Source organism: Pongo pygmaeus, chromosome 3 (assembly GCF_028885625.2).
Source record: "Pongo pygmaeus isolate AG05252 chromosome 3, NHGRI_mPonPyg2-v2.0_pri, whole genome shotgun sequence".
Taxonomy (NCBI): Eukaryota; Metazoa; Chordata; class Mammalia; order Primates; family Hominidae; genus Pongo; species Pongo pygmaeus.
Genome location: NC_072376.2, coordinates 197,560,833 through 197,579,379, shown reverse-complemented (window position 1 = coordinate 197,579,379; position 18,547 = coordinate 197,560,833). Strand labels below are relative to the sequence as shown.

Sequence of the window (18,547 nt, the reverse complement as noted above, 5' to 3'; positions counted from 1 at the left end):
GAACTGTGTTGTTTAATTTTATGTAGCAGGACAGAGCCACTCTAGGGAACCCCCGGACTCTGGGTACTTTGTGCTAACTCTGTCTGCTCCCCAGCTCACATCTGCCTCCCTGTCACTAACCTCCTCCTATTTTCCACTCCGCCTAGTCCTCCCTGTCCCAAAGCCTGCATGGTAATTTCTAGCTCTGCTTTTCCATCTCTAGCTCTCGATCTCCAGCTCTCTATTTCATTTCCATCCTCTTGGGGCAATGCTGCTTCAGACCATTCTGCCAGTAATGATTTCCCATTGTCCAACTCTGGAAGCTTCTCCTTGGCTCTAGGGCTCTTCTACGAACCACCTCCTCCTATGGGCACCAGCAGCTAAATCATATTTGAAAAATAAAATAATAACACTGCATATAAAAACATAAGTGGCCAAGACATAGACAAATAATTGTTTTTAAGTGCTGTGACTACAGAGACACAGCTGGGAAGTTTACAAATGGGCCCACCGAAACGTATTGTTTCCTGTTTATGCACTGAGTCCAGAGGTTTGCGTTACTAAATTCTAAGTGAAAAAGAGTTTAAATGAGGCCGTGATATGGGATAACAGCAAATTAAAATCTTGCCCTTTTCCTTGGTTCCTCCCTTTGGTTAGCTCAACTGCAAAGTTAGTGTTGACTTTGTCATCTTCTAAAATTCCACCTCTGTGGGTGCTTGTATTTCTGGAATGTTCACCAAAAATAATAAGGTTGAACTCTCTCCCCTGGTGTTAATTCTGGGTTGTTTGGAACCCAGTTTATCTGAAGGAGTTGGTCTCTGGACTTTCTAGTAAAGGATGAGCATAGATGTGTGGAAAAGGGGGTGCTGTTCCTTTAAATTCTGAAAGTGAACTTGGCTCAGGAAGGCCAGCGGCTCAAGGTCCAGCCCCTGGAAGAGAGAATAGCTACAGATTCTCCATCCTCAGTCTTTGCAAGGCGACAGCTGTGCCAGCCGGGCTCTGGCAGGCTCCTGGCAGCATGGCAGTGAAGCTTGGGACCCTCCTGCTGGCCCTTGCCCTGGGCCTGGCCCAGCCAGCCTCTGCCCGCCGGAAGCTGCTGGTGTTTCTGCTGGATGGTTTTCGCTCAGACTACATCAGTGATGAGGCGCTGGAGTCATTGCCTGGTTTCAAAGAGATTGTGAGCAAGGGAGTAAAAGTGGATTACTTGACTCCAGACTTCCCTAGTCTCTCGTATCCCAATTACTATACCCTAATGACTGGTGAGTACCATGTCCTCTTCTGGGCAGGGAGGGGAGGGCTGGTGTCCAGCAGGGAACAGTGAGCTCCTGGCATTGGAGTCTTATTTAAATGCTCTGGATTCTCTAGTCCTTTGGGACATCAAAGGTAGATAAAAAATCTGTGTTCTTGGCTGAGAAGACTTTTGTTTTCACGGCGGTATTGTTTCCCAAAAGTTATCCCAAGGACCTGTTTTGGATTCTCAGTGCGGAGGGCAGAGAACTACAGCAGTAGATGATATTTGACGATATTAAAAATGGTTTTTTATTTTAGAAAGAGAAATTCTAATGAGCCTCGTATTTTCTAAGCTCAAGTCTGCAAAAGCAACAGGTGTCCGTGCATGCGTCCCAAACTCCTTCTGTCCCTTTTCTCTGCGGTCATGTCATCCTGGCGTCCTGTGGGCTTGTTTCTCAGTGTGTTAGACTGTGAAAGTACCTGTGGGGTCCTCAGAGGGGAGTGGTGCTCCCAGATTACTTGGGGAAGGGGGGATTTTTAGGTCGTATCCTTCCCTGTTACTTAGCAATGCCACCTTCCCCTTCTTTTGCCTTTTTGGCCAGGTAAAATGATACGGAGAAGAAAAAGCTTGTGTAGTTCAGGTTCCCCATTTGTGATTTGCAGCATCTACAAAAGGCCAACCAACAAAAACTCCACAAAACAAATAAAACCTCAGCTAACCCAGACTGCCTGGGCTTGGGATAGCTGATTTTCCTAAGACGGCCTTCATCTGAAATTGCCAGGACTCCAAACGCGACTGCACGAACCTGAGCCTCTATCCGTGCAATAATAGAATGTGCAGCCCTCTCTCTGCTCACAGAGTTGGATTCCCAGTTTCTGGTTTGTTTTTCAGCTATAACCTTTGTAAAGGCAGCGAGAGACTCTCAGAAAGAATTTAGCAAACTATCCAGGGAGGCTGTTAAGAATGCACTGTTATTGCTGGTTATGCGGGACTCAGCTATGTGCTCTGAGCACAGAGAGAGCTCTACTAATTATGTTAACAGAAAGAGAATGAGATCTCTGATATCTCATGGACCTCCACAGAACACTAAAGCCGAAAGAGTCTAAAACACACATTTATATCTCTGACTTTGTGCATAGATACTATATACACATGTACGTAAAAATGCCATAAACTGATGCCCCAAACTGAAGGGAAGAGATACTTTGGAGAAATAAAAATGAGGGCATGAGAGAGAGAAAAAAATTCAGACTGCACACAATCAAGGAAGTTATGTATTTGTTTTTTATTTCCCCCAGCAGACAAAAAAACAGTCTCTAAGATAAACAGAATTAACAAAAGTCTCTGGCCCTCCCCTGGCATGCGTCTCCCCTTGCAGGGAAGCGGTTTGCAGGCTGCCGGCTCACACATAGATGTGATTGTGTGCACAGCCGACTCCAGCTCTGTGCAGCGGCTTCACACACACAGCCCACCCCCACTCCAGCTGTCTTTCAGAGCCTTGCTGGGGGACCCAATTCATAAACTGCCATGCCACGTGCAGCTTCTGCAATCTCAGTGGAAAATGAACAAAATCCGTTTTAGAAAGGACTCAAGTAAGTGAAAGAACCATTACAGATTCCACAGAGACACTAAGCCAATGACATGGCCTTTTGTTTGTCAGATGCACACTCCTGATATTGGCACAAGGAATGATTTGCACACAGCCTCCGTCATGCTGAGACACACCTTCTTTTCAGGCTGTGGGTGTTTTCCCTTGTGTTGTCCTGAGAGAAGAGCCCCTTCCACTGTGGGCAGCACAGGTCCCGTGAGTGCCTGACAAAGATCTCACCCTTGCTTTCAAACCGAAGCTAGCCCGAGGAAGCCACAGGTCTCCATATATGTTATGTCTCTGTATTTTCAGATGGCCAGATGTATTCACTGATGTGGAAGTCTGCTTGGTCTATATGTTTCATAGAAGCTACCCTGAACAAGGGAGGTATCTAGCAAGGCTCATGTTTCTGTACAAATGTCCTTGGGTATGATTTGTCTTGTACCTACTGGGCAGACTTGCAGACTTGAAGCGGGATTCGCAGGCTGGGAGATGCCAGGCCATGAAGCTGGTATCACCTCCACTGTCTTGGAACTGACTCAGAGTTACATTTAGACTATTTTCCCCATATCCATACTTATTTTTCCACCTGAGATGCTGAAAACCTCCTCTTTTATTCATATAAGGAAGGATATAGCCATTGGGAATTGTACCTAAACATATGGTTTGAGCATTTGAGCATTTTATGAACCAACAAAATTGCTATGCTAGATCTTTTTGGAAGCAAAAGATATGCTGTTTTAGGGTTCCTCAGCATTCACAAGAGAGGCTAAGCTCTCACTTCATTACCCAAATTATTGCTCAGAAGACAGAAAGCCCTTGGTGTTCTTCCCTTTGCATAACGAGGAGTGATGAGTTGTTGGAAAGAATACTGGCCCTTGAGCTGGGAGAACTTGCTTGGAGACTTCAGGCAAAATAAAATGAGATGAACTGCTGGGGCTGCGTCAGGCCGGGATTTCAGGTGCTGCTGGATGCAGACATAGAACTAGGCAATGCACGGGGAATTTTATTTTATTTTATTTCACTTTAAGTTCTGGGACACATGTGTAGAACATGCAGGTTTGTTACAGAGGCATACGTGTGCCATGGTGGTTTGCTGCACCTGTCAACTCGTCATCTAGATTTTAAGCCCTGCATGCATTAGGTATCTGTCCTAATGCTCTCCCTCCCTGTGCCCCTGGCCCTCCAACAGGCCCCGGTTTGTGATGTTCCGCTCCCTGTGTCCATGTGTTCTCATTGTTCAACTCCCACTTATGAGTGAGAACATGTGGTGTTTGATTTTCTGTCCCTGTGTTAGTTTGCTGAGAATGATGGTTTCTAGCTTCATCCATGTCTCTGCAAAGGACATGAACACATTCTTTTTTGTGGCTGCATAGTATTCCGTGGTGTATATGTGCCACATTTTCTTTATCCAGTCTATCATTGATGGGCATTTGGGTTGGTTCAAAGTCTTTGCTATTTGCACAGGTAATTTTAAAGTTAGGGCTGGATCCTCCTAGGAGGCCTTCGTGTAGAAAGTATGCAAATAGCTGAAACTCCCTTGAGACGGAGAATTTCACAGTGGAAGGGGATAGGGAATCAACAGGCCTATTTGTGAGCAACCTTGAAACCGTCTAGCCCAGTTGCTGCCATGAAGCCACCATGGCTGATTATTTATTTGCCTCAAAACATGTTTATATCAGGACAAACACAACCAAAATGCCAATCATGATCATGAAGATGAATCAAACAATTGATTTCCAGGAACACTGAATCTTAAAACAGGCCTTTCACCAGGAAGATTACATTCAAGTAGGGGAGGAAGAACACTCGCGAATGGGCGCCCACTAATATTCTAAATTGTGTAGCAAGGTGTTGTGGGCCCAAATGTGTCCTCATCCTCCTGTCCTCCAGTTCAAGTTGGGTTTCCAGTACCTCAGAATGTAACCGCATTTGGAGATAAGGTCTTTAAAGGTGACCAAGTTAAAACAAGGCCATTAGAGCGGGGCCCTATTCCAATATGACAGTATAGGAAGGCGAAGAGACACAGGCATGCGCACGTGCAGAGAAAAGGCCATCTGAGGACACAGCAAGGTGGCCCTCGCGGGCAGTGGAGAGGGGCCCAGGAGACACCAACGCTGCTAACACCTCGCTCATGAACTGTGAACAAATAAATTGCTGTTGTTGGAGCCACTCCATCTGTGGTACTTCATAATGGCAGCCCAAGTGAATGAATACACAGAGAATAGGGAGTAGGGCCCTAGCGTGCTGCAGAGGACCAGGGAGGGGAGGCGTTCCCTCCAGTTGGAGTAACATGAAAAGGCATTTTAAAGAGGAGAGATCTGAGCTGGAAGAAACAACCACCGGCGTGGTGTATGTCTTTACATCTTACTTTAGGCATAAGCTCTCTTTCTGAAGAGCGGTGTGTGAATCAACTTCATTCTAGTGAAAACACAGCCACAGTTTAAATGCCCTTGGAATGCTTTCTGTTTTAGTCTGTCTTACCGTGGATCTTTTCGTAAAGTTATTCTCTCTTTGGGGGAAATTCACATTTGACTGAAGTGGAGTTTAACATCAAGTCAAGGAAAGAAAGCAGTGATTTGTTCAATCCAGGTCATGGGTAAGAGGGAAACGCTGCATCTGTTTTGAGGCAGCGTAACTTAGCATCATTTTGCTAAGGCTAATGGTAACATTTGTTTGCAATTCTCAAACACTTCTGGTTAAGCAGTTGGGGAAAGTGGCCCAGAAACATTCTGAGTAGCGGGGAAGCCAGTCTAGAATTTTATCTTTGCTGCCAGTAACCTACCAAGAGATGAACAGATGCTGAAATAAGTTTGTTCCACAGTATATTATTATTATTTCAACATTTAGACACCAGTAAATAAAGTGCAGGGAAATTCAATGTTTTGTTTCAGGCACCAAAGAACGTCGTGGCAGAGCTGAGATGGGGGAGCAGGCATCAGAGACCCCGTTCTCACACAGCAACTGGCCAGTGCCTAGGCAAGTAGGCATCAGAGGTCCCGTTCTCACACAGTAACTGGCCAGGGCCTGGGCCTGCATCTTAGAGTGGCCAGAAGGTTGTGCGAGTGACCTGAGACCCAAGGATAGAGATCTCCCCAAGACAGTCCAGGAAGCAGCGAGAGACTGAATCTTCATGCTCCTCTATGGAAGTCAAGGCAACAGCAGGGATGTTAGCTACTCAGCATTACTATTTGTGCCACGGTATTTTGTCTCGCACTCCTAGAAATTACCTGTGACACAAATTCTTACCAGATATCAAGGATCCAATGTTCTGGGGTAAAACAGCAGAGTAAGGTATACTTCCTACCACCCCACCTTTTAAGAAAACATATGATTTAAATTAAAACTGGACCAAACGCAATCAATGCAGAAAGTACTTGAGCAATCGTGTTTCGAGAAAGCCCACATCCTCAGCCTTCTGCAGAATTCGAGCTTCCTTTGAGGGGCTGTTCACAGACTCTGCATACGCACAGCTCCAGGTAGGGTGGAGACAGCCTCCCTGGTCCCCTCCGCTCTCCTTCTCCCAGGATTAGCATTTACATGGGAACATTGCCCCAGCTTGTGAGCCTCCTTCAACGTAGGTACCTCCTGAAATAAATGATCTCTATTTGGCATGCCCTCTTCCTGTCTTCCTACTCTCTCTTGCACCAAATCCAGCCAAGCTTCTGTTTGGAACAGTGTCCTCCCGGGGGTTCTGGTCATTCCCAGCCTTAGTTCCCTGGCTGGGAGCTGCAACTGCCTGACAGTTCACGGGTCCCAGGACCTTGTCCTCTCTCGGTTTCCTTTTACTTTACTCACTCCTCCTTCATCCCTTCCCTTGGTTCCTCCTGATCTCCCTGACCTTCGTTTGTCTCACAGTGAAATCAGCTGACCTTTCAAGGTCGATCCTCAGCCTCTCCTCCCCCGACCTCCGTTGTTGACCGCTGGCTGAAGCCAACACCCCGACTGCCTGGAGCCTCCTCTACTCCAGCTCCCTCTCGCTGCCTGCCCCGCAACTAGAGCAGCCCTGTTTTGAAAGCAGTGCCTGCCCTACAACCAGAGCAGCCCTGGGAAAGCAGTCCTGATGATGCCACTCCTCTGTTCAAACCCTCCAGTGGGTTCTGTTGTACCCCAAGTGGAATCTAATGCTCTTGCAGTTTGGCCCCATAGGTCACCCAGTCCCTTCGGGGCCTTGCTCCCACCACCCTTCTCTTCGCTTGCTTGTGTCCCACTGGGCATGCTTGAGCACGCTGCTCCTCCTGGCTGCTTCCCTTCTGCTTGTTCCCCAGAAAGGCCCAAGCTGGGCATTGCTTCATTCTTCGGATCAGCCCCCAAGGTCACCGTGGCGGATGTGTCTTCCCCAGCCACCCCACCAGTGCTCTCTATCCCTCTTACTTTCTTTATTTTCCATCACAGCACCAGTTTATTTATTTCTATCTTCTCCAAATAAAATTTATTATAGTGGGCCGGGCACAGTGGCTGACACCTATAATCCCAGCACTTTGGGAGGCCGAGGCAGGTGGATCATTTGAGGTCAGGAGTTCGAGACCAGCCTGTCTAACATGGTGAAACCCTGTCTCTACTAAAAATACAAAAAAATTTAGCTGAGTATGGTGGTGGGTGCCATAATCCCAGCTACTCAGGAGGCTGGGGCAGGAGAATTGCTTGAACCCGGGAGGCGGAGGTTGCAGTGAGCCAAGATCATGCCACTGCACTCCAGCCTGGGCAACAAGAGCGAAACTTCATCTCAAAAAAAAAAAAAAAATTACTATAGGGAAAAAGCATTATAATGATGATTAAGACATTCAGAGTTTCAGGGAAATGAATGATCACTTTGATATTCAACACTTCTAAACTAATAAGGAGGAGAAAAAATTACCATCATGCTTTGCTCATATGAAAGCAATTCGCATTTATTGAACTGATTACCCTTTACGTCTAGTAATCTTATATATCTCAAAATGTGTCTTTCAGTTGTGTTTTAAATTTTGATTATAATGTTGAAGTCAGAAAGAGGCCTGGAAGGAGAGTCACCTCCAAGGAGAGCTGTGTCAAAGTAGGAGATGAAAAAGGCTGGGGATGGTGGGAGAAAGTTTAACCAGGAACCAGTGGTCAGCACAGCCCAAGGGAGAGCCTCCTTGTAGTGAAGATCGCTGAAGTCGAGAAAGTGGAGCCAACAGCCACGCATGGAACCAGGCACATGATTCAGAACCAGCGTGGAACACTGTGAGGACAGTTCAGGCCTAGGTGCGAGTGGTCTGGCTGTCGGACCTAGGGACGCACGTGGCAGCTTAAAGGGACTTGCATGGCCACCCTTGTGTTTTCAGCCTCTGTCCCAGGCTGCTTAGGTGGCCAGGCTGTGTATGCCAGCATCACAAGGAGCTACTTAGATGTTTAAAAATATCAGGCCACGTGTTGGGCTAATTTGTACACCCCCAAAACCTACGTGTTGACACCCTACCTCCCAGTATCTCAGAATGTGACTGTATTTGGAGATAGGATCTTTAAAGAAGTAATTAAGGTAAAATGAGGTCACTAGGGTGGGTACTAATCCAGTATCGCTGGTATCTTTATAAGGAGAGGAGATTAGGACCCAGACGGGCACAGAGGGAAGACCACATATAGACACAGGGGGAAGGCGGCTGCCTGCAAACCAAGGAGAGAGGCCTCAGAGGAAATCAACCCTGATGACATCTTGATCTCAAACTCCCAGCCTCCAGAACTGTAAGAAACTAGATTTCTTTTGTTTAAGCCACGCAGCCTGTGTTACTTTGTTATGACAGCCATTGGAAAGCAATATAAACAGGATGGTGACACCAGGCTGCTAATGGAAAAAATGCAGGGTTTTTTTACACAGCCCACTTCTGTGACCAAACCTACTCACTGAGAGTTTCTGGTGACTTCTGCCCTGAAATTGAGGCAGTCATGGTGTGTTAGCTTCCTAGAGCTGCTATAGCAAATTTGGATGCCTGAAGTCTGAAATCCAGGTGCAGGCAGGGCCATGCTCTCTCTGATGTCTCAAGAGGAGAACGTGTTCTGCACTTTCCCCCGCCTTCTGGTGTAGCCAGCAATCCTCGGTATTCCTTGGCCGGTAGATACATCACTCCAACCTCTGCTTCCGTTGTCACGGGGCATTCTCTGTGTTCCTCTGTGCTTCTCCTTCTTATAAGGACACCAGCCAGATTGAATTAGGGCCCACCTTAATTACATCATTTTAACTTGATTATGTCTGCAAAGGGCTGATTTCTAATAAGGTCATATTCACAGGTCCTGAGGCTGGGAACTTCAGTATATCTTCTCGGGGGCCACAAGTCAACCCATTACGCATGGTCCAGTGGAGAAAGTTACGGATTTAGCTGTCAAAGATCAAACTTAATCTATTCTGTCACTTTTTGACTTTCAGAATTTGAACAGCTTCTTTTGAGTGCTAATATTTTGTTTTGTTTTGTTTTAGAGACAGAGTCTCGCTCTATCATCCAGGCTGGAGTGCAGTGGTGTGATCTCAGCTCACTGCAACCTCCGCTTCCCTGGTTCAAGCGATTCTCCTGCCTCAGCCTCCTGAGTAGCTGGGATTACAGGCACCTGCCACCACACTTGGCTATTTTTTTTTTTTTTGTATTTTTAGTAGAGATGGGGTTTCACCATGTTGGCCAAGCTGGTCTCGAACTCCTGACCTTAGGTGATCCACCTGCTTCGGCCTCCCAAAGTGCTGGGATTACAGGCATGAGCCATTGCGTCCAGTGAGTGTTAATGTTTTATCAGTAGGATGTAGAAAGTAAATGTTACCCAATAGCCTTGCTGAGAGAACAGAATGAGCAAATATATGTGTAAACTCACCATTAGTAAGAGTGTACATATTACCCCCTTTATCAGTAAGGTGAGGCTGAGTTATGTTGTTGCAACAATCAATTCCACACCATGTCTGTCTTAGAATAGCTCAGGTTTATTCCTCACTCATGTGCGTGGCCTTGAGGAATGACCTCCCCCACCGATTTCCTCTTCATTCTGGGACCCAGGCTGAAAAAAGCAACTTCTAAATGAGACATGCTGCTCTCATGGCAGAGGTAAAAGAGAAAATAGAACATTGTGATCATGGGTAGTTTGGGCAAAGGAGGAGAAGTGAGTGTGGTCAGGTCAGAAGGAGGGGTGCTGAGCCCATTCACCATCTGGGTGTGGCTTGGGGGGTTACAGAGAATAGAGTGTGTAAAAAACATGTGCAGTTGATGAAAGTCTGTGAAAGCCATACCAAAGGATAGTCCAACAGGCTCCTCCTCCCCTCCTGTTCCACTCCAGACATCACCACATCTATCCTTTGTGGTGGGCTGGAAGTGAGGGGGAGAGTTGAATTTGAAGAGCACCCATGAGGCAGAACTTGCTGATTGGCTGATGAGTGAATATGAAAGAAGAGCCCGAACAGATGCCACAGCTGCAAGATCTTCTGAAGTCTGAGTAAAGGGGCTTCCATTAGCACAGATGGGAAAGTTTGAAGGGCTGTTTATCTCAGTGAGATTTATTTGGAAAAGTAAGTTTTCATCAAATTATATTTCAAGTTGAGTAAGATATTCACTTGGCATTAGTCCTTTAGGGGATCAGAGACAATGTCTTAAAGGAGAGTTCAAGAAGCATGCAGAATACCACTGAGGCAAAGGAGAGAAATTGATCCTGTGGGTCCTAGTGGACCCCAGTAAATGGACTTCCTATCTCACTGCTTGCTACCCAGCTGGTAGAGAATATTTCTCACAGATGCACGGTTAAAATCTGTCTTCCCACCTGAATTAACTTTTGTCAACATTTTGTCATATACTTCCCAGAGACACCTAACAACATTTTTTTCCACTTAAAACTACACTCTCTGTAATGAGCCTCAATTTAGCTGCCTAAAGAAGCAGACATGGTAGGGGAGGTGTCCAGCAATAGAAGCTAGAAGTGGGTAAGAGCACTACTAACCAGCCATGCCCCGAGAAAACAAAATGTGTTCTAAGAATTTACTAAAATAATGTCTCCCAGCACGTCATTATTTAAGCTCCTGTCAACAGACCTCTCTGCACTGAAGTGTCACTTTTCAAAAAATATGTTTCTTTTGGCTTCCATAGTGATGAGAGGGTGTTCTGATTATATGGCATTCAGCGGCTGGAAACTCACTCCATGAAGAAGGGAGTGGTCAGAGTAGGGGGCGAAGCTGTAAAATGTGGTGAAAGCTTTTGATTGTAATAACAGCAAAGGCGTCTCCAGAAGGCTTGTCCACGTGGAGCCACTGCGGTCTACACACCATGGCGATCTCACAACCCCCCCACCGCCTCCCTCACCCCAATGTTGATTGATAGGATCATGTGCCTCCTGCCAAGGCTTTGGGGCAGCTTGACCCCTGCTGCTCCAGTTCCCGCTCAGCATGAGTGCTGTGCCAAAAGTGGGTTAAAGGGCATTTCAAATTAATCTGGAGGAAGCCTGACTCAGCAGGTTAACATTCATTTCAGAGACACCTTCAGCAACACCCGATCGAGTTTCAGAGTCCCTCTCCATGAATAGGCCCATTGTGTCCACACAATAACCAGGCAGAGACCTGGGGCAGAGCTGGGGGTCCTGGGGGCCCATGTGCAGCGTTTGACTCTTGTTGGACACTTTGCTTGGTCTGAACCAACTCCCATCATCAGCCCTTTTTATAGCAAGGAGAGAAGACCCAGAAGGCAGATCGTAGGAGGATGCGTGGGCCACCTTATTCAGACAAAGGGCTGTCGGGGCTGAGAGCAATGGAACTTTGGTCCAGGATACTGAAGATCTTTACTTCTTGATGAAGGAACTCCCCGGCGCACCTTCGAGAGCACGTGCATAGGAGAATGTGTGTACATGTCTGCAGCAGAACACCCCGGGCTGAGTGCTAGGGACCAGGATCGGGCTCCAGGTGTGCCAGGAGGCCAGGTCCCCCGGGAGTCCCCTTTGGTGGTGAGCAGTCTCATCCACTCGACCTGGGTTGCCCAGCCGATTACCTGCACAGGGCAGGCTGCGAAGCAGTGTGGGCTACAGGGCAGGGAAAGGGGGCAGAGGAGCCGGCTTCTGACTGCCACAGTCCGCAGGGACTTGGATACGTTACATCATCTTCCTGGTCCTGCACTCTTGCTGTTTAGCGTGAGAAGACCAGACAAATGGAGCCCTGAGGTTGGTTGTGCATTCAGTGAGTGCGCGATTGATGTTAATTAGGTTCTGGCCACCTAGGTGTGCTAACCCCAACCGAAGCCAGAAAGGTTCACAATGACTCGATAGCCAATTACATATGCTTGAATCCACCTTTTGTTGAGAGGCCTCCACGCACCACGGATCATGTAATTAACCAACACACAAGCAGTAATAACAGTGTGGTAAGGAACCGCAGTGATGGCTCAGGAGAGCAGCACACCAACGGATGAGCCGAGTGGGTCCGGACGTCCTTGGGACGCCGGTCAGCGGGGTCCTCACTGCTTCTGGCATCAGATGCCAAAATTGGGAGAAGGCTTCAGAGCTCTCACGGGCAGAGGCTCTAAGGGTGTCTTGAATGAGGCCAGTTCTTGGCTGCTTTTATTGTCCTCCCAGATGAGTTTGCTCTCATCATCTAAGCCACCTTTCACTTTCTGTTGGTCTGTTTCAGGGTTGGGGTGGCACTGGGCAGCAGCAGGTGTCATCACTTCAGTCCATTGCATGTGTGTGTATTGCTTTGAGGAGGGAGACAGCTTCACGGTGGGCTTACTGATACTTGGCATGAGTGACTCCATTTTGAGACATTAGGAGCACAAATTATTATATCAGGGATGTGCGCTGGGAATGTTCTAGGTGCTGGAAATACCATAGAGAGGTTCTTAGAGCCCACTGAGTGGGAGCAGACGGAAAGGGGAGGGACTGGGGTGGGCTCCCAGCAAGATGCTGTGTGCCTTGCCCTGTTTTATGATCACAGTAGCTCCAATTTGACCTGTTTTGTACATAGGAAGAAAGTGGTCTATAGTTAATCCCACTGGACACCGATGGCCCCTAACAAGGACTGGCCTGAGGGAAGGGTGGACGGCAGCAGACAGAAGTCCTGTGTCTGTGGATGTCACGGTGGAGATACCCACGGAATTTGCCTAAGTGGCCCCCAAGCCTTGGGCTCTCCTTCCAGGTTCTGCACACAAATCAATCACAGTAGCCCATCAGCTCTGCAGCATGTCTAGCTTTCCCTGAAAGATCCTCTGTGTGTCTAAGGATTTGGCTTTCACAGGTGGACTTGAGAAAACATTCTACTTTAAAGGTTGAAAGCAGCCGCTGTACAGAAACGTAAATGTTTGGGAGAAAACCTCAAATATTGTGTTCTTCAGCCACTCACTAGCAGACCATGGGCCTAGCCTGGAACCTGCTCCCCAGGCCCCTTCAACCTCTGCCTGGCAGCCCAGACTCCTGACAACAGCACCCCGGCCCATGAGATATCTCATCACGGAGCCCACCAAAGAGGGAAAATGGGTAACTTTGAGGCTGGGGCATGTCAAGGCACGGGGGAGCCTGAGAGAAATTGTCTCGGCTCCAGCAGCCCCTGGAAAATGCTGCCATGTCACTTAGCCTGAGATGTTCCAAGCAGCGTGATCTGTGTGTTGAGTAGCCAGTTATGTTAAAACCATTCATGCGTGTTCCCTTGGTCTCTGGTCACATATGCTCTGTGGCATGGAGGCAGCCTCTCTCTTTCTCTGTTCAGCCAGACTCTTCCCAGAGCCCCTGCAAGGAGACACAGCCATTCAGGTCATCAGGGCCCCAGCACAGGGTACTTGCCAGTTGGAGGGAAAACATACCTTTGAAGATGCCTAAGAAACCAGGAATCGTGGTACCTATCTGGATGGCAACTGGACAGATGAGAGACCAAGATGGGACAGAGACATCTTGTTGCCTATGTTTTTGAACAATGTGGATTACTTACCTATTTGCAATATTAAATGAAAAATTTGTATCAGATCCAGTGAGACTTGCTCAACTCTAGTAGAACAAGCAGACATTTTGTTCAACATTGATTAAATCCCCACTTGTGATTTAGGGAAATACATTCACATTCAAAGAGTTTTTAAATACATATTCCTGAACCTAGTGGACCTAAAGCAGTGTTTTGTGGTTTGGTTTGGTTTTCTCAGTCTGCACTGCAGACTTGCAAACGGTGACCAGCCAGGGCTCAGAACGCCCAAGCTCGAGGTTTTTGTCACTATCCTTCTCTCAACGCTGCCACCTCCGGGAGCTGCCACTGCTCCTCTGAGAAGCAGGATTAAAGGCCATCTATGAGGCCTCCCCTAGTGTGCAGCCTCAAAAGGGCTCCCATTTCGCAGGTGGGTCCCTGCAAGCAAGATCTGTCCGTGCAGTAATCCCTGGTACTGTTGGTCTACACTCCCTCAGGGGCAGTGGAGTGTGGACCGTCTCCACGTTGGGGCCCAGTGCTTGCTCAGAGGAGACATTGCTTCGTGTTTGTTGGACTTCACTGGCTCAGAGCCAGGGCCTGGGCTTTTCCCAATTCTGTGGCAGAAGCCTTGGGTTCCCCATCTTTCTACAAGGCTCTGAAGTTTTGCTGCCAAGCCCCGTCTGTTGGCTGAGGTTGCACTCTTTTCTAACAAACTACCCAATGCATCATATGCCTATTTTGATCTCACTGGATTCTGCATTCTTCTGGCCAAGCTCTATGTGCTTCTAAGTCCCCTCCCCTCATCTTCATACTGGATGCGTCTCTCGCCCTTAAGGCCAACAGCAAAACCACTGCTGTGTTCATCCTGTTGTCCTGGACTTCCCAGCACCCAGAGCTATCCCTCGTGTTCACTGGTCTCTGTGGGAGGATCTAATTCCAGGTTCCAGTTACTCCCAGTCTGGCTCATTCCCCTGCAGCTTAGCTGGTTGGCCTTGTCCCAAACCATGATATCCCTCCTTGCACATTTCTATGAATGACTTTCATAGTCCATTTTAGCATGCATTTGTCTGTGTAAGACATAACACTAAAACTATATGAATGAGCTTGGGAATATGTAACAAAATCCACTACACCCGAATCCAAATTTCCCCCAAAGGCATTCAGAATTACAAAATGCCAAAAGCAGAGGATGACTTAGAGATGCTAGTGCATTTGTCTTATTGTGCAGGACACAGAGGCCAAAGATTCAGATCCAGAACCAGATAAAGGGAGAAAAACCACACCAAGTGCAGGATTCCAAGCCGGGGCCAGCATCTGGCATCCCTTAGATGATCAGGGATGGAAGCCCAGGCATTCCCTTCCAGCCCCTCTCGCCATGTACCCAAGTTGCCCTCTTTGCCTGAGCTCTCGACCTTATTCTGAGTACTCTACTCTTTCAATTCTGAACTTCCCTGGGTTGCTTTTGCTTCTTTCTTCACCCTCATTAACATCTCCCAGGATGTACACTCTGAGATGGAGATGAGATTCAAAGCAGTGAGAGAGAGAGAGAGAGATTGAGAGAGAGTGGTGCATGTGTAGATTTCATCAACAATTTGGCCCAGGAGGAGGTGGAGCCACCTAGAAGATTGTGGCTGGTTTCTGGACTCAGCTTGGCCATCCTCTCTATTTTCTAGTGCCGTGAATAATAACTGAAGACTGGCTGCTATTCCTTAAACCCTTTACATAATCCCATCAAGCTCTGATGGAACAGATAAGAAAAGCACATTCCAAGGAATTCACTCTCAGCCTGTGTCAACATGTATTATAACGTCCAGCTAAAAGCTAAAAGAATCTAATAAAAACAAAGAGACTTTACCCAATCCCCAACCACCTGTTTGCCTGTTCTTTTGAACTGACTGGCCAGCTGTGGGGGGGTCTTGAAAGTTGACCTCATGAGATTCCCTCAGGGGACATCAGACTGATCCCTAACCTTCAAACCAGAGGACCATCAGGGTTCTTGCAGCCACTTGTGAGACGCCTGTTGGGATGGAATTTAAACCGTGATCTCTTCACCTCTCCCTTTTCACCTCCTGGTTTTTGTTGGAGGCCTCTCTGGGAACTCTCAGTCCTTCTCTTTGTTGATACCATCTATTCTTTCTGTAAGAGCTTTACTCCCATCCTCCCCCACACCCGCAGCCCAAGCCCCGGCTTTCCTCCACCTGTCTTTCTCTTTCAAGCCAAAATAAGATGCCCTCCCTCCAAAAGGCTTTGACATGTAGATAGTAACATTTCAGGGGTGGATGGTGCCTTGAGATCTTGTTATTTTCATCCACTTGCTAACTCTTTTTCCACTTACTGTCTGAACCATAGATTTTGGTAATTACACCAACATAAAGTATTGACATACATAGTCATACATACAGTGCATTCATACATGAATATTATCCATTCAAGGATATACTGAATTTCTACTTTGTAAGAGTTCTAAAGATGCCAGGACGTGGCCTCTGTCCTGAACAAGCTTGAATTAAGTTGAAGCAATTAAATATGTGTCAAAGGGAATATAATCATCGGACAGGATAGAACAGGCACTGGGGAAGCACAGCTCATTTCTGAGAGTGTATGTGAAAAGGGAAGGTTCGCTGAGGCGACAGTTATTTGAGTAAAGCCTGAAGGATCCGGACAGCTTGAAACCTGGAGGAAGGGCCTCGTAGGTGAACAGCATGGCACAAGCCAAGGGGCAGAGATGGGGTGACAAGGAGCATTTGAAGACCAGAGCTGGACTTTGGGATGATGACTGTGACATCTCTGAGCAGGGCAAGTTTCAGAGCCAAAGGAGGCCACTCAAGTCTAAGTTGAAAATGATGGAGCCTGGGGGTTGAGTTCCCAGTGCCAGAATGAACCTCAGGTCAAGAAGTTGATCAGCTCTGTAGAGACGGACCTGCAGGACTAGCTAGACATGGAGGATTAGAGAGAAAGAAGTCTTGGGTCAGATGAGAGTCTAAGCTAACCTTAGGGGAAGATTAATAAATTACTCTGTGTGTACAGTGAATTCAAGTTCACAGACTTGGGTGTATAAGAAATACTGCATTTCTCAGTTTTTATTTAAATAAACCTAAATCTATCCATGATCCTTGAACACATTCATCTAAGTGAAATCAGCCAGAAACAAAAGGACAAATATTGTATGATTCCACTTATATCAGGCTACCTAGAGTGGGCAAATTCACAGAGACAGAGCGTAGAAGGCGAGTTGCCAGGGGCTGTGGGGATGGGGAATGGGAGTTAGTTTTAAGGGGTACAGAGTTTCCAGTTTAAGATAATAAGACATTCTGGAGCTAGACGTGGTGATGATTATACAGCAGTGTGAATGTACTTAATGCCACTGAAGTGTACACTTAAAAATGGTTAATCATGTCCTTTGCAGGGACATGGATGAAGCTGGAGACCATTATTCTTAGCAAACTAATGCAAGGACAGAACACCAAATACCACATGTTGTGACTTATAAGTGGGAGCTGAATGATGAGAACACAGGGACACATAGAGGGAAACAACACACACTGGGGCCTATCAGACGGCGGAGGGTGGGAGGAGGGAGATGATCAGGAAAAATAACTATTGGGTACTAGACTTAATACCGGGGCGATGAAATAATCCGTACAACAAACCCAAGTTTGCTTAGGTAACACAAGTTTGGTTACCTAACTTAGACAAACACAAGTTTGCTTAGGTAACAAACGTGCACTTGTACCCTTGAACTTAAAATAAAAGTTACAAAAAATCAACATGCAAAAATAAAAAATTAGAAATTAGAAATTTTTAAAAATGGTTCAAATGGTACATTTTTGTGTTATGTATATTTTACCATGATTAAAAAAAAAAATCTGACTCTGACTTCCAAGCCACTGGGCTTATCGGCATTTCAGTTTTGGTCACTGCTGGGTAGGTGCGGGGTGTCTTTTTCCTGCTGAGGTCTAGGAAAGGTCCTTAGGTCATACGCAGTCCCACGGAGTCGGGGCAGCAGCACTGCTCATTGGTCCACACTTGGTCCCACCAAATGCCCACGTGCCAGTCCATGTGTCTCCAGAGACCAGGCTCTGTGGCGTTGGGCAGGACAACCTTGTGCCATGACGCCAGCCTTCCCCATTGTATCTCACAGACATCAGTCCTCCCATGTGGGTTCTGCCACCAAGCAGGGCATTGTCTCCCACACTGCCCGGACGGGCTGACTCCTTTTTCTTCCCTGGTCTAGGAAGAAGACTACTTACCAGGGCCACCATCGTGAGTGTGGCCTGTGCAGTCCCACAGTTCTCTGTGCTTATTAGGACCCTGTGCTTAGTTTAATGCACTGTTGTCACTGTTTTGAAATTCTTAATAATTTGTGGATGAAGGATCTCACATTTTCATTCTTCACTAGGCCCTGCAAATTATGTAGCCTATCTTGCCTTCTTGTCTTCTTTGAAAGGCATGTGACTTTCTTCCCTCCCCGCCAGAAACATTGCCACGATGTGCTCAAATGCACTCAGGAGGGGTGCATCCAGCAGTCATCGTGGCTGTTTATTGTTCCAGAAACACAAGATGATGAAGGGGAACACACAGGGAGAAACATGCTAATTAATGTGCAGTGAAACATCTCAGTAGAGCATCTCAATGAATCGTTTATATTCTTTGCACTGTGACACTTGCAAGACATTCAGGTGGTGACTTCTTAGCAGCCGTGAAGGCCTGGAGATACTGACTGAGGAGTGGGAAATCATCTGAGTAGATGAGGGAAGATGATGGTAAGAAAGAACAACCTCAGGGACCATGCTCACATTCAGTGGGCACAGTGTGGAAGAAAAGGTATCAAAGGAGACAAGGAAGAGGCAAAGAGCTATCAGGGACCATGGCAACAAAGGCCAAAAATAACATT

At 47.0% G+C, this 18,547-nt stretch overlaps 1 protein-coding gene across 3 annotated transcripts in view; it reads left to right on the top strand.

Annotated features, from left to right (window-relative positions):
• Nucleotides 1-18,547, top strand: part of ENPP6 (ectonucleotide pyrophosphatase/phosphodiesterase 6) — a 169,861-nt gene that overhangs the window by 48,202 nt on the left and 103,112 nt on the right. The window contains exon 1 of one of the 3 annotated variants that reach the window (XM_054485702.2): nucleotides 944-1,238. The exons of 1 other annotated variant lie outside the window; for it this stretch is intronic. In XM_054485702.2, the coding sequence (XP_054341677.1) occupies nucleotides 998-1,238 (241 nt within the window). In that variant the 5' untranslated portion in view covers nucleotides 944-997. Of the gene's footprint in view, nucleotides 1-943; nucleotides 1,239-18,547 lie in introns of those variants that run through there. One more of the 3 variants, XM_054485704.2, reaches the window with a different exon arrangement.